This window comes from Hevea brasiliensis, chromosome 9 (genome assembly GCF_030052815.1).
Source record: "Hevea brasiliensis isolate MT/VB/25A 57/8 chromosome 9, ASM3005281v1, whole genome shotgun sequence".
In the NCBI taxonomy this organism is placed as follows: domain Eukaryota; kingdom Viridiplantae; phylum Streptophyta; class Magnoliopsida; order Malpighiales; family Euphorbiaceae; genus Hevea; species Hevea brasiliensis.
In genome coordinates this window covers 11,616,488-11,644,388 of record NC_079501.1, presented here as the reverse complement: position 1 = coordinate 11,644,388, position 27,901 = coordinate 11,616,488, and the positions used below count along the sequence as shown (strand labels likewise).

Here is a 27,901-nt window from a genome sequence, read left to right as displayed (position 1 = left end):
AAAAAAAACTTCCACAGCATATTGAATCTCTAACCGGCATAAACTTAAAAATTATCAGAACTGATGTTTGTTTAATTTAACTACTACATATTACAATAAATAGAGGGAAGATTTTGTCTGTGTCAGCCTCTATATTCTTTTTCTACTCTGTAAATTGAACATTCGCGAATGATATAAAGAACAAGCAACTATTTTCTCTACTGCAGAATACGAAGCAAATTACCTACCGAAGATATCTCCACTGTTCATGTTAGATCTGTTATGGTCTTCAAGTCCAGGCTCCATTAGATCAATGAACTTCATATACCGATTACGTTTCTTTGTGAACTTTTTCATTGCTTTATCATGCATTCTATTCCACTTCTCTATCTGGCTTACGATTTTTTGCAAGTCTCTCTTCTTTTCTTCAATTTTCTTCTTGATTTCTAAACTCACTGGAGAACAATCCATCGCATCATCCAGCATTTCAACGGGAAAACAGATTTCAGGATTCCTGAAGACAAAGGATCAGCATAGGTAGCCTTCAGCAAAACTACACCTTGCAAATTTTAATTAAAATCTTCCACTTCATGTGATAAATTATGAATGCATATAGCTACATGTACACATTCCATCTAATTTCAAGACGGATTTTTTTCATAAAAAAAAAAAAAATTAAGGTTTTCGATTAATAGTAAAGGCAAGGTAATTGATTCTGTACAATGCAACCCATCTCGTAACAACATGTACCCTCTTTTGGAACTGGACTGTCTGGAGAATGAGGTCACATAATAGTATTATAACTAGAATATAATGCTACTTGGTCTCACCAAATAATTATAGCATCTTCAACTTCCTACTTTTCTTTTGTGTATGCAATTATATCCAAATTTGTATGCATCAAGAACGTAGAATAAGAGACATACCCACATCCAAGAGAAATAATTCCGTTCTCTCTCAAAATTCCACCATCAAGAGAGACAGCACCACGCTCAATAGAAGCACGAGCCCTTACCATATGCTCCCTGGTTTCATAAACTTGAAGCTCACCAAAAAGGCGATAGAATAAGGTCTCTCGAAGACCATTGCCAGATCTTGTCCTAATACAAGAATGATAGATATCTAAGTTAATCATATTAACCGCATAGCCAATGAAACCTGATGCTGTATTCCCATTACGCAAGAGAGGATCTGGCAAGACTAGCTTCCTTTGAGGGTCACTCTCATCGACCTCTCCTTTGTATGCCCTGCCAAAAAACAACGCAGACCATGGCATCATTTTTTTTTTAATTACAAACTGATTAAATAACACAAAGGAAAAGAGGCTCCATCAATGTACATATAGATATGTGAGTGACATAAGAATATAATACTATTGGAATGGACTTCAAGGTCATTACCTTAAAATAAGAATGACAACAATAATATAAATGAATGAATAAAAATACTTTAAACAGAAGTGCACACCAAGAAAAGGTGCCACTTGCCGCATTGAAATATAATTCAATTTCTTCCTTTGCATATGCTCCATTTTATAACAAACTTCTGATCTTTAATACTCAATTTTAATCCAGGTTAGGAATAGGAAACTGAGTAGTAGGGAGAAATATACATCAATGATTATTATCATGCAAAACTGCAACCAAAACACAATCTTGCACCTTATATCCTCAAGGCAAATAACGAGAAATCGGCCAGATATTGATTTTCCAAGAGAAGCTGCTTCTGCATGAAAAGCAACATTGCTATCAACTTCCCCATTTTCCTTGTACTTCTCAAGTGAGCTGGCAGCTTCATAGGAACCACAAACTATAGCAAGCATTTGATCTTCACCTAAGTACTCCGCCAATATCCTGCAAACAGTCCAGTCAAGAAAGTCAAAAATCAGAAGCAAGTGTTGACAAATGATTTTCAGGTTGTAGAGGACTCAATAACATTTTCATTTGCATGCCTGCTTAGTTTACTGCTACAAACCGTTCCAAGTAATGCAACCAGGCCAAATATATCTTGCATGAAAAGCTTCTGGGTTTCTTGGAATGAAAAATTTCTAGAAAGATGGCAGAGAGTGGCGGCTGCAGAATGGCTCTTGCTCTTAATCTGCTCTGTAATTTCCTCTTTTGCGGACAGATAGTTCACATTATTAAACAACTGAAGTTCTGTGGAAGCTGAAAAGAAATCAGCCATAAACCATTATTGGCTAATTAAACAGTTACAATAAATTTCAAATAAAATTGCCAACATCTGGCACCTGCCAGAAAATGGTAACTGAGTGAGAATAACACGTATCCCAATCAACACAGTAGGTGCTCATGTGCAACCCAAGTATGCCATAAGGCTCAAACGCCAAAACTCTAAAATGTGATATTTGAAGAAAGTAATAAAGAAGATTATTCAAACAAGTTATACTTGCAGAGAGAGTAATAGAATTCAATGGTTTAATTTTTCCTTTTTAGCAACCATCCTAATATAACAGTTGGAAGTTTGAGCCAAAAGAAGAGAAAAATTAACAGGTAACAAGTAAAATAAAATTTCCCATCAACTTAAATAAGAAACCAAATTGGAGAAGTATTGTACTAGTAATCCACAACCTTCAAGCTCAGATAACCCTTGCTCATGATCTGCCTTCAATTCATTAAGCTCTTTTAGTTGATTTTCACAAAATCCAATTCGCTCACCATATTTGAAAATTTCTTCCTCTAGTCCCTACAGAAAATAATCCAAAACACGGATGGTATGTAAAACTATAAAACTATATACCAACGACCATGCCTCATATTAAACTTGAATTTGCATTAATATTTCACATTGTTATGATACCTTTTCAAGATTCACAATTGACTGCATTAGATTTCCTGCATTATCAAATGATGCTGTGTTTCCTACATTCTTCTGCAATGATGAATCCTGTAGCAATAATAACTTTCCGTGTGAACATGGAGATTGAACCTCATCATACTCCACATTTCGAGCTTCTAAGACAGACACATTGAAACTTAGACGTAGCTCTGGGTAAAAGGTGTGAGCAACATCGAGGCAATAGTTTCCTTCAATTGCAGGAAGGGGAACAACAGGGACAGTGCAACGCCCATGCCTAAAAGCATAGCGAACACAATCCTCTGATTTAAATGAATCTGACTTTATTGTAAGCGTATGAGATTGGCTGCACTTATCTTGATCATGAATAGTTTTATCAACATCACCCTCAGAATTGACTACTTCAAAAACTAGATTTTCCAGCAGAGAACCAGCAGTTAAATATTCCGGTACCTGAATTATATAAACCTATGCAAATTACAATCAAGAATGCAAAAAAAGCATGAAAATCAAGAACAAAAGCAAAGGAAAACCAACCTTTGAAGCAATTCTCAGCTCCCTCTTGCCAATTTGAAACTCTTGCTTGAAAACTACTTTGTTGAAAGATGAAACAGAAATTGACACTGCAGGGCAGTGCATTATAATGTAATTACCATGAACTAATACAGGCTAAATATTACTGACTCTGAATTGTTAGGTTGAACTTCATACTGTACAAAAGTATTTGCTGTGATTTTTCACAAACTAAGTGAAGAATCCTATGCCGGGCAAATTCGACCTATGGTAAATAAGTCAAGCTTACCTTTTCATCCAAGAGTAGCAAGTTTTGAGTGCTTACTTGCAAAAACAAAGCTATCGCACGAAAAGTGTAGGATCGAGTGCTTACTACCATGCTAAAAGCTTACACTATTGGCTGAGGCACAACCCCAATTTCTTATATTGTAGCAGCCTAGCCTTCGCTTTTAGGGAGTGAGCTAAGATTGTTTTATACCCTAAAGCTGGTAAGGGAAATAAAAAAATACAGAAAGAATTTATGGGTCGAAAGGATCATGGCAGGATGCTAACCTACTGCACTATGCTAACCTACTACACTATCCCCAACCACTCAGTGCCAACAATTCCCCCCAACACCTACTTAAGATTCGAACCCATGACTTCATCTCTGATACCAATTATAGGATCAAGCTCTTACCACCGTGACAAAAGCTTATGCGGTTAGTAGAGGCGCAATTCTAACTTCTTATAGTGTAGCAACCCAAGCGCCATAAGCCGAAAAGGTGATGCTGGCTCACCAAGTTATCCTCACTCAATGTCAACAAAAAGGTCAAACTCCATTCAACCTAGGAATATTATTATTGACTATGTGGTCCACAAAAGCTTGGAATGTTACTAAACATAATTTAACTAATAATCTATGGTTATATTATTCAAAAGAAACAGAAAACATTCCCACTAACAACCATTTACATATTGACAACAATGGTTCATAACATTGGAGGCATAACAAGGTATGATGTTAGGCTTTAGCAAAATTCAAATGCAGTGTTTTTTTTCTTTTCCCTCCTATGTTGTTGCTTGGCTTAAAATGACGTGGAAGGAAGTAGTATAAAAAAATCTACAATTTTTTTTAACATTGATTAGGAATTGGTCTCAAACAGAACTGAATGGCAAAAGTAGATCCGTATAACCAACCATAATTAGTTTGGGATTAAGGCTTAAATGTTATTGTCGTCGTATTTTGTTGTTTGACCTAGTTTTTTCAAGAGTGTTACTGCTTTTGTTGACTCCAGGACAGTTTAATAGTGAGAAATATGAAGGAATTAAAAGTTGATAGATAATAGAGACATACCAGTTTTCCCAAACCCAGCTGTTACTTTCAGGATACCACTAAGGTCGATAAATCCATTGACATCCACCTAGGTTGAAAAAGTTACAAATCAACAAAATATAATATTATATGAAGCATCATCATACTCAAAACTCAACGACTGAAGTCTTATTTCCAACACCTGAAATTCTTATCAAACTGCCTTGCACGGAAAAGAAGAATATAGCATCATTCCACACACTATGTCGATTCTATATTGACAGATGAGAAAACCCCACCCCTGTTTCCCTTGCTCTTTTCCTTTTGAAAAGCAATAAGCAGATATGCATTTTAAACTATACAGAAACTTATTTACAAAAAGGCAGACATCAAATAGAAGATAAATGAAGGGTTCTACACTCTGCTCTATTCTACTTTGAAAACCATAGAAAAAGATAAACAAACAAAACAAGCAATTGAAGGTTTAGCATATTAAATAAGGAGGAAAGAACTAGTATAACGTGTGGTGTAGTGAAGAAGGATGTACCAACAGTAGACCATTGAGCAGATGTAGCCCTGAACCAAGTGGGATTAAAGTTTAGTTAAAATTGAATGTTAGATTTCTATTCAAAATCAATGCTTTCTTAATGACAAAACACACACACCAAAAAAAGTCTTTGAAGATTGACAAATGGAAAAGACCTCTCCATTGCCTAACACCTGTTGATGTACTCGTAAAAGGATTCTTACACGTCTTATTTCTTTCACATGTATCATCAGCATTCATCAAAGACTAAAATGTAAATAACAAATTCAAGAAAAATATATGGAAATCAAATATATCGAACAAGCATAAAGGCAATTCTTCAGACAGAACAGGAATGCAGCATGGATATACCAACTATGCTCAGTAAAACCTGACCTTACGAAATGGACCTGTTTGATCAAGGATATCAAATCCATCTGCATTGAGTTGAACACCAATATCTTTTGCAACATGATTACCATAAACATCAAACATCTGGACGAAATGTGTAGGATAAGCATTGTCAGCAAAATTCCAATTCAAACAACTGATAAATGAGCTTATGCTTGACTATTCATGGTCATGTACTGAACATTCTCTATGTTCCAAAAAGGATAATTCTACTATCTCTAACAAGAAATTACTGTTCCACTATTTTAATGTTCCAGATAAATGGCTAAAGTTGTCATACTCTATGGTAAGGCACCCTACTACATTATGGATACTAAAGTTCCAGATAGTTGGCCTAGTTGTTAAATGACTTGTTATGATTTGTAACAGTTATCTATCTTACGAAAAATCTCATGCCCCGTATAGTGCAAAAAAATTAAAGGGCATCCCTAGTGTATCGTTGCTTTGCATTGCAAGGATTAGGGAAGTTTTTTCTATTGTGCTTCAACAAATGGATTACATAGACTTCAGCATAACACAAAATTCATTAAACCCAATGGAAAAACAAAATGAAATGAATTTGAACAAGAAAAAATACATATAATTGTTTCATTCTATCACTTAAAAGTAAAAAAGAATCGAAAGAAATAATCAAATTTAAGTAATCAAGCTTTATCTTTACATCATCTAAAGGATGCCAAATTGATATATTAGTTTCCACTAATAACCATGAATTTGGGAAATGAAAATGAGTCTGTCCCCGCCATATATGCTCAAAATTAGTACTTATAGTCCAATTCTTATAGGGGGATCTTTGATGGTCTTTTTCCAATAGAAAGACTGGAATTTCTTTGGTGGCAGTATGATGTAGAACAAGAAGAAAACAGAGAAACAAATTGTCAAGACACAAATAAAAAGAAACAATTTCACTAGAGAAACTAATTCTCAATGATAGCCATAATAATAATCTCCAAGGAAAATACTAAAATTTGTGTGGGTATTTATAGACTAGTAGTCTTACTACTTTTAGGATTAAGAAACAATAATCAAATACTAACTAGAAATTCTAAACAAAACAATCTATGAATATAAATTTAATCCTAATAGTGAAATTATAAACCTTATAGAATTGCTAAATAATAAATTCTAAGCCTAAAAATATAAACTTCCTAATTTTGCATTGAATATAATTCCTAAGTATGCTAAATTGAGTTTTCTCCCAATACTACATTATTGAGTTTTTCCAATACTACATTTATCTCCAATGGCTGGAGAAAACTCATCTCGTCTTGTAGTGCAGGACAATCGGGAACCAAGTGAGAAGGAAACACAATTATCTTCTTAGGTGACAGCAAAAATGTTGACGCGAAGAAGTCCATTTTTTTTCATCTCCAGCAACATCAAACACACATAAAATGAATTAGAACAACCACCAAACGGCTCTTTAATTCAATAAGAACAAGGAAATTTGAAAAATCTTCAATTTCCATTGTCATCTCATTAGCTTGATTATTTTTATTTTCTATTGAAGACCCCATGTCTTTATTTCCTTCAATTTCTAGGCTAGTATCCTCAAACTTTTCATGCTCAGCTTCATAAGCTTCTTGTTCTAGAACAGATTCTTCAACATGCATTCCTAGAAGTGGTCCTTAAACATATGAAGACTCAACATCCAAAGCTTCAGGTTCTTCAAGTTGCTTTCTGGATTCAAAGTGCTCTTTCCGTTCTTGCCTTAAATCTTTAACAACTTTTGATAACTCATCAAACTGTGCTTTCAATCCTGATATTGCATCAAATTCTGCTTTCAGTTTAAAGATACTTGATATCACCTATTCTTTCTTCCATGCTTCAAGTTTTCTTTCCCAGACTCATAAAATTCGTTGCATATCTCGATATTTATAATATATAGGAACACCAAAATATTTACTTAACCAATGATATAAATCAGTAATTACACTTATAGTGATCAATTTCATCTTTTAGTCTTTCGATGTGAGTCGTAACATTAAGTTCCAATTAAAAAGCATACCTCACCGGAACACAATTTTCAGCCTTTAGCAGTTGTTTTTACTCCTAATGTGGCAGTGATGATGTGTTACTATCAGGTGATGTGACACTGAGATGGGAGTGAAGTAGTGCTGAAATGGAAGTTTGACATGGCACCTGCAAGATCTGATATAAAACAGGTGCAGAGCCGGTTGTGAGCTTGCCTAGTAGACTCGATGACTCCTTGACCTAACCTGTTGGTTTCTCTAAGTTGAGATGCCAAAATGAAGTTTCGAGTTTGACAGCTGCACAGGGAATTGAAGGCAGGCGAAGGGAGGGGAAAGATTAGGAGCTGCCAACAGACAGGTCTCAATCTGTTCACATTTCAGGTCAAACTGACCAATCAAGTATTTGACTCCAGAAGGGTCAAATGGTTTTTCCTTCGGTAGCTATTGAGTTGACAGAAGTCAGAGAAGCTGTGGGAAGGTACTGATTTCCAAAATAGTCATTATTCTTTCACTTGTGGTTTGGATGGCGACTAGATTCCAAAGGATCTTAGTCCCTTGGTAACATCTGGAGGCCAGATAGGTACCAACAGTGTTGCCTCGTGCCAAGCGCTGCATCTATGGTGGTGGTGGTGGTGGTACTTTGAAGACCATGACAATGATGGGTGGTGATGTGTAGGGGACCGTGGTGCCTTTACGAAGCTCTTGTCATTGTGTTTTTTTTTTTTTTCCAAACAGTAACCTAATACCAAATTTTGAAGGAAATTTTTGCGTGAAGTAGGGGGCCTGGTTGTTCACAAGCATATCAAAAAGACTCTATACCAAATTGATGTAAAGGTACAAAAAATAAAAATAAATAAATAAATAAAAGAATGCCTTGACACAAAATGACCCCTATTTTTATCCGAAACAATAAATCTACAACTAATTTAGCTCAAGTCAACCACAGTTCATAACTTCATTTCTTAAAGATTAAGCACGCATACAATTTTAAGAAGCTGCTACTTCAAAGGCTTTCCTGTTTTAGTTGCAACTCTAAAATCATTATGAAACTAGTGCAGAATCATATTTACTTACACATTTCATATATTGATATGCAATATCTACTACAAAAACATCATGGATTCGTAAAAATAGGAAACACCATCTGACCATCAAGTGGATAATTATATGTTACCTCTAATACCAACTCCTTAACAACAAGACCTGTAAACAATTGGTTTTCAGGTAACGGTGATTGTAGTATGACATGATCTAAATGTCCAGGAGTGACTGATACAAGAAAAAGCATATAAAAAGAATCAGACATTGATAATCCAAAACAAATGTGTAAAAGTTAATTTATTTAATCCATAATAAAAGGATTATCATTGACAAGAATACCTTTACATGGAACGGAAAGCGGATCTAGCTCATCTTGTAGGAATATCAGCAAAATGGCTTCATAACTTGGCCGTATTTTATCCAACTCATTACTTTCAATTAGTAGATCCTGCAAAATCAGAATATACTGAATAAGGCTCCTTGTCATGTAAAACACTTTTTATTATAAATAAAATGCAACATCAGATCATAGATTTACATATATAAACCATATTACCATACCATAACTTTAAGTGTCAATTTATCAGATGAAAGGCTGGTCTTAACTTTGTCAATTTGAGCATGCAAGCCATCATGTAATTTTAGTGTAACTCTTACACCTGGAAGTGAGACAAATGGAATCTGATTGTCATATTTGTCAAAACAACCTATTGCCAGTGGTCGAAACGTTGAGCCCACCCTGACCAACATAATTACTTGATCAGTAAATGATGGAAAACTTATAATCTTAATGTGCTGATAAATTGATGTAGAAAATCTATGAAAAACATAATACTATTAATGGAAAAAAAACATATCACATGTGGCATGCCTTAAGCTTTTTCTTTTTGGAATTTTTTTTTTAAATCAGTAGGATGATTATCTAAATTCAATTATTGAAAGAGCATTTGCGTAACCAGGTATTTTAAGCAATTCCTCATGAAATCACTTACTCAAAGCCACATTACCTCACAATATATGGTTGACTCCCATTATTACTCAAAAGTTTCCACTTTGCAAACTTTGAAGATGCCCTTACTACCACATTTTTCTCACATTCCTTACAAATAGAACCAACCTAAATAATAATAATTTATTGCAATATATTAGTTACTTGCTGAGATGTAAGACCACATTATACTATACAATATAAAAATGATACTTACAATTACAATATACTACTTACAAGAGAGAACAAAAATCTATAAACACCCGGATGTTGGAACAAGTTAGGAAACTTCTGACCCAGTGGAAAAATGTATAAGCCATTGAAACCTTTGCGACATGAAGGAGCAACACGTTTTGAGTACATATGTTCTACACTTCTGCAATCCTTTGCTTCTCTTCTAAAACTAACTTCCATAGACATCTCCGATACATCTTTGAAAATATACTTTTGGTCCAAACTGTTTGAAGTGCTAGAAGCAACATAACTGGCAGGCCGAATAACTGCCACAATTTCAAGCGGAGGTACTTGTCCAACATCAATTGTAGCATCAAACGGTAATGCCTGAAACAAAGCAAACATTAATATAAGGGACCAACTGATGTCCACAAAGATGAAGAAATAAGCTATACCTTGTTCTAAAATAAGTAAAAAAAAAAAAAAAAAAGTTAAAATACACTGACCCCATCAACTTCCAACTCTTGACAATGTTTTGTGCCCAGCAAGTCAATTGTAGAGGGCGCTCTCAAACGTCGCTTCTCAAGTTGTTTATCCCACTCATTCCTTTCAATTACTAGACACTAGTATTAGTTGACCATGAATCAGCAAATTACCCAATTCTATGGAACAATCAGAAAATGGGGGTTTGTGAACGTGTACAGAGGGAAATTGAGAAGGTGAGAAAGTAAAACAGGCAAACCTTTCCAGAATCAACTATACTAAAAGGCAAGGATAAAGAGCGACGGATTTCCAAACTTATTGTCCCATTGTTCAATTCAAGCACACAGCCATCCTCGTCTCCAACATCAAGTGGTCTTCCAAATTTAAAGTAACATTGGCACAAATCATCAGGAATAGATAGTGTGAGTTACATTATATACATACATATATGATAAATAAATTATGTAAAGGAAACTGCCCAAGAAAAGATACCTGCATATCATCCGAGCATCCCCTATCAAACAGGGACCAAAAATAAGAAACAGCATGAAGATGACATAAATTAAAAAATAAAGGAATATTATAAGTTCAATTTTATTTTTAAACAATGCGAAGAACAAATACATATTTTAGAAAGCTGCAAGGACTGTCACATACCACCAGCATCTCCTTGAAAACCTTCAATCAAAAAATATTCTAATGTTGCATATACATTGGTCTTATACAACCCCGGACAAGCTCCCTTAAGAACTTTTATTTTCTGACCACATTTCCAAGATACGCCTTTCCTCTTCAAAATCCGATGCACCCGTACAACTACAGATTGATATGACAATTAAATTATTTTTTGGATCTCTTCAGAAACTTCGCTATAAGGCAGCAAGGAGTTGATATATAGCATCAAAAATACATAAATAACATCTACAACATCAAAGAGCATCCAAAAAAGATATAAATCCATCATGACATTGTTTTTCATTACTTAGCCAGCTATTGGGAAAACAACAGATATTTTTTTGCAAAAGCTTTTCTTCACATTACATTGGAAATATGGTAAGCAACACCATAAGAACCTTTTTTTCCCGATTTGTTTGATAACTTTTTCCCCTCAAAACCCACAAATCTAGTGTATAACACTGTTGTAATCCCTTAATTAGTGCATTATCTATAAATTAGATTGTGTATAAATTTGAATCATTGTAATACTGTGAAATACATCAAGAAATTCTTCAATTCTCTCTAATCTCAACATGGTATCAAAGCCTTAGCCATTTTATCTGACATTTTTTTTTTTTGCAGAGAGAGAAAACAGTGAGAAATAGTTAGGGTTTGTGTGGGTAAGCCTAGAAAGTGGGTCTATTGAGAGAGCTAGTTGTCACCGCCCCTTTAGGAAGGAAGAGAACCTCGCCGCCAGTCCTCGCCTGGATTCTCACCGCCATCCGGTGAGGTGCATGATCCCACTCGCTAACAGAAGGTTTCTGCCAAGTCTACACGTGCCGGGGAGTGAGCCTGTTCCTGGTTAGTTTTTCCGGCCGCACTTTTTTGCATCCTTAGTGTACCGCGCCTCTACCCAGCCCATTCCTATCTCATGGTTTGCAATTTTATTTTTGGGTACTTGTCTTTTGCCTACTGTTTCTTTTTAATCAGTTCTCTGAGTCATGTCTAATGCAAAAAATTCAGTAGTTAAAGGGAAAATAACTACTACAACTGAAAATCCCTCATTAATTATTAGCCCCATAAAGCTTGATGGGACAAATTACCTTGCATGGTCTAGATCGTGTCTCCTTTTTATTCAAGCTAGAGGGTTGCAGGGTTATCTTACTGGAGATAAGCAAAAACCAAAAAAGTCTGCTTCTGCCTATAGTCAATGGGAGTCAAAAAATTCTCTTATCATGTCATTGCTTATCAATTCCATGTAACCACATATAGCTCGTGGGTATTTACTGTTGAATAGTGCAGCTGCCATTTGGAGAGCATTTTCTCAGACCTATTCTCAAGTTAGGAACGATGCACAAGTGTAAGAGCTTCGAAATAAGGTTCATGGTATGAAATAGGGTGAGCTCACTGTTGCTCAATATTATGCAGAATTGAGTGGTCTATGGCAGGAACTGGACTTTTACTAGGACTTTCAGGCCTCATGTCCTGAAGATGCTATTAAATTTCAGAAATTAATTGAGAAAGAGCGGATCTATGATTTTCTTGCTGGGTTGAATATGGAATGTGATCAAATTAGGGTTCAAGTGCTTGGGAATGATCTTTTACCTGCCTTAAGACAGACATACTCTTATGTTCAGCAGGAAGAGAGCAGGAGGAGTGCCATGATTCATTCTATGTCTGTTGACAAGGCAGGGCTAGTTGCTAATTCCTCACGTGAACAGTCACATGGTTTATCAGATAAGGATCAACTACATTATGACTATTGTGAAAAAAACCGGCATACTAAGGAACACTGTTGAAAATTGCATGGACGCCCCACTAAAGGGCGTAGAGGAAAAAGGATGGGCTTTACTAGACCACAAGCTAATGTATCTGAGGCCTTAGAATCTGTCTAAAGATACTACCACCACTGAGATGTTTTCCAATGAAGAGGTACAGACTCTAAGGCGTTTGCTATCACAACTTGAATCTCAATCCACCACATTTGCCTCTTCTAACTTCGTCAACTCAAGTAATGCTTTTCTTGCCAATCTTAATAATTCTTTTTGGGTTATAGATTCTGGAGCAAACAAGCATATGACAGGCTCTTCAAATAAATTCATATCCTATTCTCCATGTTCAGGAAAAGAAAAAGTCCGCACTACGGATGGATCCTTATCTAGTGTTTCTGGAACAGATTCTGTTAAATGCATCACTGATATAAGTCTTAGCTCTGTTTTACATGTGCCTAGCTTTCCTATTAACTTCTTGTCTGTCAATTCAATCACAAAAGTTCTAAACTACAAAATTGAATTTTTCTCAACTCACTGTGTATTTCAGGAATTGACGACAGGAAGAACGATTAGCAGTGGTAGACTGCAAGATGGGCTATATCTCTTGAATGATTATGTTGGTCAGGCCATGTTGGGGCAATCTATGGGTTCTGAGGAACAAATTATCATGTGACATAAGAGATTAGGACATCCTTCATTTACTGTGTTAGAAAAACTTTATCCTTTTCTGTTTAAACAATGCAAAACTGAATTGTTAGCATGCGATGCTTGTGAGTTTGGTAAACATACTAGACAATCTTATCCTGCAATAAATAATAAATCTTCAGTTCCTTTTATGACTATCCATTCTGATGCACGGGGGCCTACTCAAACTGTATCTTTATCGGGTTACAGATGGTTTGTGACCTTTATTGATTGTTACAGTAAGTTAACTTGGGTATATTTGATGAAAGGGAAAAATAAAGTTTTCTCTTGTTTTCAACAGTTCCATAAAATAATTAGTACACAGTTTGATACTCATGTTAAAATATTGAGAACTGATAATGATACAGAATATATGAATGGAGTCTTTCAGGAGTATTTGAAGGTACATGGGATTTTACATCAGACTTGTTGTGTTAATACTAGTTCACAAAATGGGGTATCTGAGAGAAAAAATAGACACTTACTTAAGGTTGCTAGATCTCTTATATTTACCATGAATGTTCCTAAACCTTACTGGGGAGATGCTATTCTTTCTGCTGCATATCTTATTAACAGGATGCCTCTTCAGACATTGAAGTTTAAGAGTCCTTTAGAGGTTTTGCAGGGTAAAAATTCATATACCATTCCTCCAAAGGTATTTGATTGTGTTTGCTTTGTTCATAAGCTTAATAGTGGGAATTTAGAACCTCGAGCCCTGAAATGTGTTTTTGTTGGTTATTCTAGCATTCAGAAGAGATATAGGTGTTATCATCCTCCTTCACGAAAATATTTTGAGAGTATCGACGTTACCTTCAAGGAATCTGAATCTTATTTCCATCCACCTCTTCATCCTCATCCTTTCCCAACCTTCAATTTCAGGGGGAGAATCATGGAGAGTCACCTAAATCTCGAGAAAGACTGAAAAGGCTAGATTTAAGAACATATACTCGACAAAACAAGACAGATATAGCCATCGAGCAGGAGACTGCTGATCAATCGGAATCCCTGGACATCTTGAGGTATGCAATGAGTCTCCTTTGGCTTCTGATGAGTCTAATTTTGATTCTTATTTCTTCTGATAATGATCTTGATATTCCTATTGCTCTCCAGAAAGGTGTTAAGACCTGTACTAAACATCCAATTTCTAATTTCATCTCCTATAATTCTCTGTCTCCATCCTACAGAGCCTTTCTACTGTCTGTTTCCTCTATCTCTATCCCACAGGATTGGAAGAAAGCTTGCCTCGATCCAAAATGGAGGGCAGCTATGTTGGAGGAGATGAAAGCTTTGGCAAAGAATGAGACATGGGAACTAGTTACTCTCCTAGTGGAAAAGAAGCCAGTTGGATGCAAGTGCGTGTTTACTGTGACGCATAGAACAGATGGTTCAATTGAGAGGCATAAGGCCAGACTGGTAGCAAAAGGCTTCACACAGGCGTACGGAGTAGATTACCAAGAGACCTTTGCTCCTGTTGCTAAAATAAATATCATCAGAATTCTGTTGTCATGTGCAGCAAATCTTGAGTGAAACTTGTAGCAGTTCGATGTTAAAAATGCATTTTTACATGATGACTTGGAAGAAAAAGTGTATATGGAAATTCCTCCAGGGTTTGAGGATGAGAAGACCAGAGGAAAAGTTTACAGATTGAAAAAGGCTTTGTATGGTCTAAAACAGTCACCTAGAGCATGGTTTGATAGGTTCAGTAAAGCGATGATCTCCTTTGGATACTGCCAAAGCAATGCTAATCATACCTTGTTTATGAGACATCGTAGAGGCAAAATCACACTACTTATTGTCTATGTGGATGATATTGTGGTAACTAGTGACGATAAGGAAGAAATGGCTCTTTTAAAGGAGCGCCTAGCATAGTAGTTTGAAATCAAAGCTTTGGGAAGGCTCAAGTACTTTCTTGGAATAGAGGTTGCCAGATAAGATAAGGGAATCTTTATTTCTCAAAGAAAGTATATCTTGGATCTGTTGAAGAAACAGGAATGCTGGGCTATAAACCGGCAGAGCCTCCTATTGAGGCCAATCATAAATTGCAAGCTGGAGTTGGAAAATCAATAGATTTAGAGAGATATCAGAGGTTGGTTGGCAAACTAATTTATCTTTCGCACACTAGACCAGACATAGTATATGCAGTTGGTCTAGTAAACCAGTATATGCATGATCCTCGTGAATCTCATTTGGAGGTTGTTTTTCGCATCTTGCAATACCTAAAATCTACACCTGGGAAAGGATTTCTCTTCTCAAAGCATGTTCACCTTCAGATTAAAGCCTTTACAGATGCATGCAGATTGGGCTGGGTCTCTTGATGATAGGAGATCAACATCAGGATACTGTACCTTTGTTGGTGGTAATCTAGTCATCTGGAGAAGTAAGAAGCAAAATGTGACAGCTAGATCTGGTGCAGAAGCCGAATTCAGGGCAATGGCTCAAGGTATCTGCGAGTTATTGTGGTTACGGAAGTTGATGGAAGAATAAAAAATTGTTTGAAGCTAATGGTTTGTTTTTGTTTTGTGATAACAAAGCTACAATCAGTATATTTCATAATCCAGTTTAGCATGATCGGACCAAGCATGTAAAAATTGATAGACACTTCATAAAAGAAAAAATTGTGGATGGTTCCTTAAATATCTCTTACGTAAGTTCGAAAGATCAGTTAGCTGATGTTTTCACTAAAGGGTTAAGTTGTAAGGTGTTTCATACCCTAGTTTGCAAGTTGGGCATGTGCAACATACATGAACCAACTTGAGGGAAAGTGTTTGAATCCCTTAATTAGTGCATTAGCTGTAAATTAGAATGTATTAAAATCCCTTGATTAGTGCATTAGCTGTAAATTAGAATGTAAATTAGTGATATTAAGGATATTTGTATTTATTAACTTTTATTTTCTTTCCTATTAAGGCTATAGCCTTTATGTATAAATTTAAATCATTGTAACACTGTGAAATACATCAAGAAAATCTTCAATTCTCTCTAATCTCAACAAATACCTTGTAGTTAGAATGTAAATTAGTGATATTAAGAATATTTGTATTTATTAGCTTTTATTTTCTTTTCTATTAAGGCTATAGCCTTTGTGTATAAATTTGAATCATTGTAACACTGTGAAATACATCAAGAAATTCTTCAATTCTCTCTAATCTCAACAAATACCTTGCAGTTATCCAAAAAATATTAGAGATTGAATGGGCATAAAATTCAATACTCCTTATTCCAACAACAATTGTCTAAATAACTGGTGCCAACAAAAAGCATTTTTGAATTAATGAAATATATTACAAACAAAAGTAAACAGCTTCTTTATCGTTTGGAGTGATTGGAAACTAATCAAACAAATTTAATATTATAAATCAGGATTTTAATCAACAAATACCTACCATCAGAAGAAATCCCAAGATCCCTTTTGTTTGTAGGACTAACAATAAGAACTGGATCATCCTCACCGTAACCAACTTCTTCGTCATAACATTCATGCATTTGAAGAATCCAATCTTGATACTCCTTTTCCAGTTGCAAAGGAGTTAACAATTTACCATTTCGAGAAATTTCAACATTGGTTTCTATAAGCATGAAATTAGTTAAAAAAAGCAGCAAACAAAATAAACCAATCACTAGTTGTTTCACATGTATAATTGAAAAGAAGAAAAATTTAACCTTTTTCCTTCTCAAACATCTTACTACCAAAGTTCTTCAAAGCGGTAGTAAAAGGATTATAGTGTGCTAGATCAGTCTGCAGAACAATAATTTAAATTAATCATATAAATATGAATGCTAGCAATAGTATATCTATGTACATAGAGAGCGAGAGAAAACAAAAAGCATACAAGAAAGCACTTTTCACAAGATTTTACAACCATATTTTTCACTTGTATCCTAAAAGTTACATGCAATTGCATTACAATGATGCCCAAACATTCTTCCTAAACCACTCACTCCCTTGATGCAAAATCTATTTATGTTTAAACTTAACAATTTTTTATATGGCATTTGTTAGGTTTAGTTTCAAATTCCTATATGATTTCAGATTTCCAATAAATAGAGACTTCCTATAGGTTTTCAACATATTTGGATTCAATTACAAGGATTTATTGGTTTTGGCCAATCACTTTTAGGGTACCCTTTATGAGCTAAATTTTTCTTTAAAGACAAGGTGTTTTTCACTTCTATCTTTAGCAGTGTTAATCATAAAGAACTAAACTTTTTTTTAAATAAAAATAAAAATCATTTCAAATAAGTTGGATAGTTAAAACTTGATTAGTATGGAGAAATTATTTCAAAAAATGTTACATAGGTTAAAAGAAGAAAAGAAAATCATTTCAAATAAGTTGGATAGTTCAAAAAAATGTTTTTCAATATTCATTTAAATGGCATGATACTATCACTGCAGCAATTCTATTTAGATAATTTCTACACTAAGCATCTCTTATTGCCCTTTATTTTTAATTTTTTTCTTTTAAAAAAAAGAAAAAAGTTAGTGGAGGGTTCATTTAGGATTTACACTAAGCCAATTGTTGTGAAAAAAAAAAAGTCAATAAAAAGTATGATGTAGAGACCCAACTCATCGCTCCGGTGACTAACTTTTAGCTCAGAGAAAAAATAGGAGAGTGATAATCATAATTCTAAGAGTAATGGCAAGGAGAGGATCAACATCAGATTGCATTTCAAGTGCGTGCCCATTTGCGCTAAAAGATTTAAATAAATATGTTGAATATGAAGCTGCATTTTGCAATGTCTCCCTCTCTCATTTAAGCATTGTAAGCCCATGAGCATAGTTTTTAGTACCAATAATAGATGCACAACAAGCACATAAATGCCATTCAATGATGATTGATTAGGTTGTTGATTAATGAGGTGAAAGGAAACGTGACAATACCAATATTCTATAATCTTATGTGAGTGCTTTTTAGGATAAGCTGAAGGTCAGTCAATTGAAATGGTTTGGTCACATTCAACCTGCACCTATAGATGGGCTGATATATAACAGGAAGAAGACTAATGTAGTGCATGGAGAACATTGACTACAGTAAGAATTATTTAAAGTCCTTGGATCTTACAAAAGATCTAGCTCCACACTTAATAGGAAAAAAAAAATGATTCTTACACAGATAACCTCAACTAGAATTGAAATAAAATATAGTTAAGCAAAATACAAGAGATTATTTAACTAATTAAACTAAATAGGAAAACAAGTTTTCAACTAAACAGGAAAACAACCATTCAACAAGAAGTTTGCACAAATTGGAGAGTGTTGGAATATGGCTTATGGGAATAAGTCCTACATCGACAACATACAAGAGAATTAAAGGGCATATAAGTATTGGCAAACTAAATCAAACAAGACATTTTGGTGATGTGAGCCAAGTTTCAAGTCCAATTCAGCTTGTAGCCCTACTAGTTTGATATTCACACTCTTGGGTCTGTAATAGTCTTCAATTAAATTTCGCAAGGTTATTATAAAAATGGACTACAAGGGTGTGGCCAAATTTATTAATACTTTGGAAAAATGATGAATATAATGAAGTTTGTTCTCTTGAAATCATATACGCCATAAGCGAGTTTGTGATTCAGTTTAGAGAGTTATAAATTCAACTGCTCATTAACTAGCAAAGTTCAGATTTTTTATCTAATTGTCACTTCGGTATGGTCATCCTTCCTATTGCTTGGAACCAAACTCTAGTAAAATGTTTCTATTACTTATTTTTTCTGTTAACCCTTAACCACGATCACTTTATTAAGGAACCATCTCCAAGATTGGACAATATAAGTACAAAATTCTAGGGCCCCCCATGGAAAATGATAGAAGCAATCTAATTTACATACTTGTGCATGATATTGGCTAATTACATGCCTTACCTTAGAAGGTGTTGGATTGAAACCAGCATCAGTCTCTGCATTTACAAACATTCATGCTAAAGCATACTGATAACATGGTTAAAAAAAGGGGATAATATAAAAGAATAAAAAATTAATCATGCATACTTACCAACATAGCATTTAACTCTTAAGCTACATCTCTTCAATAAGTAAGCTTTGTCACCTTTCTTCTGCCTAGATTCCATGAAAGGAAGACTCATCTATGTTGGTGGAAAAATAACCAACATTATTCGCATGAATGATCCATCAACCAACAAATAATATACTATTCAATAATTGTAGAGACAAAATAAACAAGGGTGTGCAGATGAATAAATGAAATTGAAATGAATTGTGGCATCCCTATATTCATAATTTTGATATAACCATCATTCAGGGAGTACATAATCATGAAAATATAATTAATTCCTTCAAATTGTGTATAGATGTGTATGTTGCAATCAACCATGTGATAAGAGAGGCAACATAACCAATGATAATTAACATCTTCAAGTTGATGCAGCCATGACCTAAAGTAAAATAAAACAAAATTCCTTCCTATTTTACTTTTACAACTTTCCAAGTTCAACAGCATTACCCATTCAAAGGAAACATGACATATATGAGGCGAAGACACTATATTGACTTAAATTGACTTTAAGAAAATGCATTGAAGAGTTTTACATAGAGAACAACAACAGCAATTAAGCCTAACCCTAAACCAGTAAGGTTCAGGTATATTGATATTTTTTTTCCTTTTCCACTGGAACCCTTTTGGCACCTCTGATCATGTCCCCTAGCAGTTTGAGATGCAAAAAATACACCAACTGGAACATGTGACCCAGAAAGCAGTACCCACGGGGTGAATGAATCTAGTAACTATGCACTAAAGTAACAATTTTTTTTATTCATGGGCTGCATTAGCATGATTCCAAGTTTAAATGATATTTTGTTAAAGACTTCTTTTAGATGATTAAAAAGTCCACAATATTTATTTATTTTTCATTTAGGCAATTACTATTTAATATCATTATGTTTAAGCACAAATGCATAAAGCAAGATGTAATAAAATCACCAAATATATCCTTTCAAAAAAAATCACCAAATATATATATCTGTATAGGATGGAAACCACAAACTTGGGTGATAATTGGATTCATTGTCATAAAGAAAAGAGTTCTGAAATGAGGTTTCGACTCACACCAAGATATAGAATTCGTGCCACATAGATAGAACAATTTAATGTCTGATCTATAGCTGTAATTCACACAAAATTAGTCAGGTTTAGAAAATGTATAGCATGTGATGATTATAATCAACTGTAGATTAAAATTAGTATCATTTTTTGATTAGTTTGTTTTGTGTTCCTTAATTATTGTATGAAAGCAGTATTAACATTGTGCACAAATTAGGAAGGCAGTGATTCCTGAGGTAATCAAATTCATCAGTGCCTACAGTGTAATGAATAACTAACCCAGCGAGCATCTGGAAGTAGACGACCAAGCCGACGGATAGAGACACGGGCGAAGGTTTCAAATTTTTCTTGAATTCCACATCCTTCAGCTTCTAACTTCTCCAAGATCTTCTCAATACTCTCCTTCCCCTGTAAAAACAAGTCAAAATTTGTCCACAAGTCCACGGTCAAAATAAATTTACAGGTTTGGTGCTATGATCATACCTCAACAACAGGAAAATAGACACACTTTAGACGTGCATTAGCTTCTCGAGATGACCTTGAACCTGAAAATTTTCTGCTCTTAGAGAAATGTTCAAATATTGCAACTTAAATGAAAGCTAGAATGTTGTTGCTAGTCAAACAAGAACAATGATATCAGGAATACAAGGGGAAAAAGGGAAAAAGAGAGTTCATGCTTCAACAAATGAAGAAATAAAACTAGAAAAAAAAATTATTAGAATAATATATTACTTGCCTGGATTGGATCCAACATTATCTTGATTGATAGAAAAGTGAAGCTGAAAAACAAACTCAGGGCCATTGCAAGAGTGCAAGTTGGTAATTGAAACCTCCCCACCTTCAATTTCAGCTAAATCTTCACCATTAACCTGAACAACACAAAATAGACTTCAATGGCGAAGCAGCCCGCCCTGGGCCGTGGGACAACATCATCTTATCAAAAAGAATAATGTACATACAGGGTCTTTAATATTGATTTCCATGTATATATCTAGTTTTTCAATGATATATCGAAATATCGATGAAATACCAATAGAAGTCAAAGATATTGGTTTTAACATAAAAATATACCAAATTCGAATTTTCTTAAAAAATAACAATTAAATATTTAAAATGCATGTGACTTTTCTAGTTTTAAAAAAGTTATAATTAAACTGAATGCAAAATAACTATTATAATTTAGTACTAAAAAAAAATTGAAATAGATGTTAAATAAATTAGAAAAACAAATGATTTCATAGAATAATATAAATTTAAATATGCATGTTTACATATCAATTCAAATAAATTTAATTTATAAATTTTATTAAAAACATTTATCAAATGAATTTTACTTTTATATATCCTTAATTTGATATTACAGTTTGCATTTTTTATTAGTTTATGTAATATATAACATGACTTGACAAGTGTTAGTCCTGCTGGAGGCTTGAAGCATCAATGAGAGGCATCTGAGAGAAATTTTCAGTTCCACGTGAATTGGCAGCAAGTTTCACCATTGATGAATAAAAAATATATCTATTGCTAATTTATCACGATAAAATGCAAAATATCAATATTAATGTGACATTAATTTATCGGATTATATTTTACTAAAACCAAATCACAATAAAGAATTATTTTGACCCTTCTCGAAATGAAATATATTGCTCCATATTTCCATCATGTTTAAGAAATTAAAGACCATATGTAAATAAAACTGCCTAGAGCTTAGATAGTTCATAAAGTTACAAAGTAAAGCCATGTATTGAAACTCCTGATCTAATTATAGCCCATTTGTGTATTTTATACTCATTATTTGATCATCTTATACATTCACTTATTCTATAGTAGCCAACAGAGGTTGAAGATGATTTGCAGATATTTGCCACATTAAATCCTAGAGGGTATAAGTTCAACAAATATTAGACTGTTAATGATTTACAAAGTTGAACATTGAAATTTAAAGAATCAGTAACAAATAAGGTTATCACCAATGTCTAATGCATACCAGAAAAGTTTCCATAAAATCAAAATTATTTTTTTTTCACAAAGCATAAAATCAAATTATAGTAGTGAATCAAACCTGAAACTTAATTGGTGTAGTGGTTTTCCCTTCGTTGGACAGATCATCACACTGCACATGAATAGAACAATTCATATGTAAAAATTTGGGGGAGAAAAAAAAAAGAATAATCATGATGGTAAACAATGAATATGTATTTCTAGATGATATTTTAGATTTTATACTCTCTCTATATCTATTTCTCGGCCAGTTAGTTCTTTTGCAAATTCTACCCAAAGCAGTCGCTAACATAGAATCACTATTGTTAGAATCTTTCGATTCTTTATTCAATTCATACGATTCAATTCGATTCCCCAATCCAACGATTCAAATCTATGGAGTTAATTGCAAATGTACCTAAATTGTGACTGAATCCTACCATTCGATAATGAATCGGGTGAATAGATATGAATCAACACATTGGGTTGATTTTTTTTTTCTAAATGGCTGTTAGACCCTATACCATCAACATTTAAGATTTCACTTTATTTTTATAATGAAAAGTGCACATAAACCGTCCCCTAGCTATTTTGCTTCCACCAGCCATTCCTTTCTCTCTCTCTTTTCTTTCTTTTTCTTTTTATTTTTTTAATTTACTTCTCTAATTATAGTTGTTAAATTATGAAATTTTATATTAATATATGATGACCTTTTAATTTAACCTTCTATCCCTTTTTATTATTTAATTATTTGATTAAATCTAAATGGAAGTTTCAACATATGCACAATGATAATCATTGCTTATAATTCAAGAGTTCATAACTAATAACATAAAACTATATAACATAATAAGAATATATTGTTCTATTATAAAGCATACTTCTAATTAGCTAAATGATAATTCTATATTTATCAAAATATGTTATAATATTTCCTTTTAATTATTTTTTAGAACATACATTATTTTTAATTAATTTTGAGAACTTTTATGGAATCTTACGATCTGATTTGATTCTTGATTCACAAAATGAAGATTTTCATTCTCAATTCAAATCTCGATTTGACAACTATGCATAAAATATTTGCAGATCAATAGATGTGAGCAAAAGTTCATAAACATTAGATGCAAATTTCCATTAGTAGGTCCCAACTAAGAGGTTTTCAGCACATAAGATTCAACCACAAGATTGTGTGTGTGTGTGTGTGTGTGTGTGTGTGTGTGTATATATATATCCAATTATAATCAAAGCAAAATAAAACATAAAATATTCCTTTTCCATTTGCAACATTTTTTCTCCTAACAACCTACTAAAAGCAAGTCTACAGCAGACATGGAATACCAATAAAAATAACCAAGCCTCCTTCAGGCAACTTCAACAAAGTAAAAGTAATTATTAAGCTTAACAAATGCACATCTAGCTCATTCGGTAGAGCACAAGGCTCTCAAACTTGTGGTCGTAGGTTTGAGCCCTACAGTGAGCGATCACATGTTAGTCTTATTTTGACATTTTAAAATTAACAATAAGCTTGTAAATTGAGGTTGCCCACCTGAATATATGGGAAGTAGATGTCCTTCAGCCTGCATTGGAGTTGAAATACGTCCAAGTTTTTCATTTTAAGCTCCAATATCTCAACCTGTCAAGTATTTCATAAACTTATACAACATTTTATTATGTCTAAGCTTTGGAAATTGAAATTGTGCATAGCACATAGTCCTTAATGAACCAACCCCTTAACCCTTTGGATCTATAATTATGTGAAAACATGTGTTAATGTTTGTCCCAGTTTTCATGAACATAATTATTAACCCATTCCACATTCTACCTCAGAAACTTAATGAAGAAGTAGAATTTATCTAGAACTGGACCAAATACAGTTGCACAAAAAAGCCAAAGCAAAGAACACTTGAAGAGTTGCATATTGAGCCCATAATAACAAGACAATCTCAAAAGAAAAAAAAATCCAAAATTTCTATGTAAATAAAAGGACACAAATAAAGATTACAATTAAAAGATAACAGCACGCAATGGCCTTCTAGTTCAAAGATAAAACCAAGTTTAATCCCAAGATAGTAAATTATGCAGACATAGAAAAAATGTCGGTGACAGCAAAGGAAAGGAAGGAATCTTATGCAGTATAATTCACCTTTGTAAAGCTTCCCTGAGGAGATCCTCTATTTTCATCTTCTGTAGGATTCCTCATGCCTCCTTTAGTCTGAAATATAGGTTAAATGGCCTTTAGCAACAAATTAATATGCTAGTACCTCGAAAAAATTCTAAAACCTACAAAAACATAAAAGAAATAAAAGAGAGCATAATGTGGGAAAAAAAAATTACTCTTAACACTAAAAGAATAGAATAACATCTTGCAATAGTTTATTACCCTCCAAGTTAGTTCAGAATGAGTACTGCTAAGCATAGCTTCTCTCTCAAGATGTAAAGTGTAAACTTTTCTAGACTCCTTTGTCTTGGAAGAGACTAAAGCACACCTATGACAGTACAGCATAATAAATTAGATCCAAAACTACACCTAGCAAATCACCTTATCAAGGCAGACATCCATTAATAGGGTTAGTGCATGCGTGCAAGTCTCTGTGTTTGTGTTGTGAGGGAGAAGGAGAGAGGTCATACCTCCCCAGATGCATAGATGCCATGGGTCCCCCATATCCAAACATGCCAAAATACGGCTGCAATGCATCATCACAAAATGCATAATGCATAACAAAGAAGAGCAAATTGGCCTTTAAAGCTAAATTTATAATCACAAGCACCTTCATGATTAAAAATTCATTAACTTAATCTATGAAGTGCTTGAGATTAAGTTAAAAATAAGGAGGTAAAATCCCAGACCAAAAAGAGCAGAAGACTTTATTCTCCTGCAGCCAAGCTAAAATTTTGGAGCGCATACTTCAAGTGCACTAGAGACTAACAATATGACTATATATTAAATTCATGAGACAGTAATGCATGTACCATCAAGTAAGGTGGTTTGCCCCCTATTGCCCGAGTCTTGGATGATCTGTGAAGTGAGGCACCCAACTTTCCCCTGAATAAGATTAACAACATAAAATTCCTGGCTAAAACAGCACCAAAAACAATGGTGCTCAGAAGAACTGCATATCACAGTAACTTTTGCCAGAGAGCAGGGGCAGTGTGAAACCCAAACATGGAACATAAGTCACCAAACATAAAATATCACATAACAACCATTTTATAGAAATATATAAAAATCATTATCATATGACACTTCATTAGAAAAATATTTAAAAATTTTCAGCATCAATTAATTTTGTCACTAAATGGTAATTTTGGAAACAAACAAATAAATAAATTTGAAGCTTTAAAATAAACAATAAAGTGGAAAGTGACTTCTCATATTGAATGCCTAAATCGGAAAAATGACTTCTCATTTTCACCAATTTTTATTCATGCATCTTTTGGAATTTTTTTTTCTTTCATTCTTGTTTTTGGAAAAAATAATGCATGTATCTTTGAAGATTTGTTATTCACTTTCACACATTCCTTTTCAAGCAAGCAAAAAAATCACATCAAAATAAAATGTGCAATTAGAAATCCAATTTTCTTTTTTGCAGGATGATGAGAAGAATATATATATATATATATATATATATATATATATATATATATATATATATATATATATATATTCTGCTATTCAACAGTAATCCATTCTTACACATACAAATTTCTATCTCATTCAAAAACCAAAATAACCTTATTTAATAACTCAGAAAATTGAAGTTAACAAAGGAATTTGATATAGCATACCACTTCACTATAGAGTTTTCATCACTGTTGTCCATTCCAGGACCAGTGTCAAAAATTGAAATTTTATCCTCCAATTTCATGAAGTCAACACTGCAATTTTAAGAAAATAATAATCTAGTAAACATATCACTATTAACAAAAACAAAGCTTGAATTAGCAATATGAAGGCGAACCTTATCAATCTCCTATCATTTTTACCATTAGACCAAACAGCTTGCAAGGAATTGTCCTGTTAAATGACCAGAAGTGAGTAAGTGCGTAAATATATTGAAAAAAAAGAAAAGGAACACACAACTAAACCTGTTATTCACAAAATTATCAAGAACTTACGATCAAATCTGCTAGAGCAGTTTCAAAAGTATACTCCTCTGGTAGCTCCCTTAGTAAATCAGTATCAGGAGTCAAATCCCACATGTTCTGCAAACAAAATAAGTAGAATTCAAAACTACGCAGAACCCTTGATCAAGCAAGTTTACTTGTCTGGAAAGAAAGAAATTATTTAATCATATTTAAAAAAAAAAATGCAGAGTAGCTTCGAACCTCATAAATATCAATAGTCATTTTGGACCCATCCTATTTCCAGAACAAAGCAAGTTAAGAAGTGTTAGCAAACAAATGTACCCAAAAACAGAATAGCACACCCAAATCAAACTATGAAGAGATTACACAAATAAACTTCATAAAGACCACAAAAATGAATTGAACAAGACAATAAGTCCAAAAAGGCTCTTTAGAAGCAACTAATACTGACATGAAGGCGCAAAATGTGACACTTGTGCGGCTTGAAATTAGCAAAGTAGATCCTGCGCCTTATTTTGTTGTCATTTGCATCCTCAAGGTACAGATTTCCACCATTCCAATTTACAGGCCTATTCCTCTTCGATTCCGATTGTCGCTGAGCCAGCAAATACTCTTCTTTCACCAATTTAATAAAATCATCAAACAAAATTTCACTTCCTGGGTCCGTCAATCTCAATCCTACAGTCATTCCATTTGGCAATAGTATCCTGAACCTATAAATCATCTCCATCGCCACTAGTTGCCTCTTGCTCCCCCTCGATTCCATATTTCAAAAATACAAGAAAATCTGTCAAAAGCAAAAGTGAACCATTTAAACAGAATAATTAAAAGATTTGTGCTCGGAAGCCAGTATATCTTCTTTTAAAAACAGAAAAACTCTTCTTCGGACCAAAATGAGACAAGAACAAAAACCAAACCGCAAACTGCTATTCTGACACAAAACTTTGCTTCTCAATCAAGAAAGCCATGATGAAGATGATAATAGCACCTTTCTTTAGACAGAATCCGCTTGAGCTTGAAACAGATGGAGAAAGAGAGAGAACTCAGAAGCTATGGTTTTAGTAAAGAAGAAAAAAAGAAAGAAAAAAAGAAAGAAAAGAAACAAAGAAGAGAGGAAGTGATACGAAAAAGCAAACTCAACAGTTGCATAGGAGACAAGAATATAGAACGGCACTTATTGGCGCATATTAAGTCATCATTTGCTAATATGTGCATAATGCGTTTCGGGGTGTAGATACTGCAACGCGTGCCACGTAAGTGAATAAGTAACTTGCCGGCGAAGAAACGAGTCAGCATTGGGAGCAGTATAGTACCCACAACTACTAGTAACCTGCCAGGTTGGATAGAAATGTTGTGTGGGTCCTTTCCAATGCGCACCATTATAATTTTTTTATAATATAAAAAATAAATTTTATATAATTATAAAAATTGATATATATAGTATATTTAATAATTTTTTAAGACGA

The 27,901-nt window shown here is 33.8% G+C and overlaps 1 protein-coding gene across 1 annotated transcript; it reads right to left on the bottom strand.

Moving 5' to 3' along the window:
* Window positions 1-19: 19 nt before the first annotated feature.
* Window positions 20-27,588, bottom strand: LOC110633695 (structural maintenance of chromosomes flexible hinge domain-containing protein GMI1). The gene is made up of 37 exons (XM_058152883.1): window positions 27,424-27,588; window positions 26,887-27,222; window positions 26,676-26,708; window positions 26,466-26,552; window positions 26,309-26,364; window positions 26,136-26,225; window positions 25,320-25,392; window positions 24,978-25,033; window positions 24,730-24,835; window positions 24,493-24,561; window positions 23,896-23,982; window positions 22,429-22,479; window positions 21,100-21,232; window positions 20,847-20,908; window positions 20,643-20,771; window positions 19,299-19,389; window positions 19,169-19,203; window positions 16,970-17,045; window positions 16,693-16,875; window positions 10,854-11,012; window positions 10,689-10,710; window positions 10,456-10,570; window positions 10,220-10,336; window positions 9,777-10,100; window positions 9,559-9,668; window positions 9,113-9,290; window positions 8,891-8,999; window positions 8,685-8,779; window positions 5,523-5,621; window positions 4,643-4,709; window positions 3,331-3,416; window positions 2,797-3,246; window positions 2,568-2,682; window positions 1,931-2,144; window positions 1,641-1,832; window positions 906-1,226; window positions 20-493 (listed from the first exon to the last, which is right to left on the bottom strand). The coding sequence occupies exons 2-37, from the start codon at window positions 27,199-27,201 to the stop codon at window positions 220-222; spliced, it is 4,779 nt and encodes a 1,592-aa protein (XP_058008866.1). The 5' UTR covers window positions 27,202-27,222; window positions 27,424-27,588; the 3' UTR covers window positions 20-219.
* Between the last annotated feature and the right edge of the window lie 313 nt (window positions 27,589-27,901).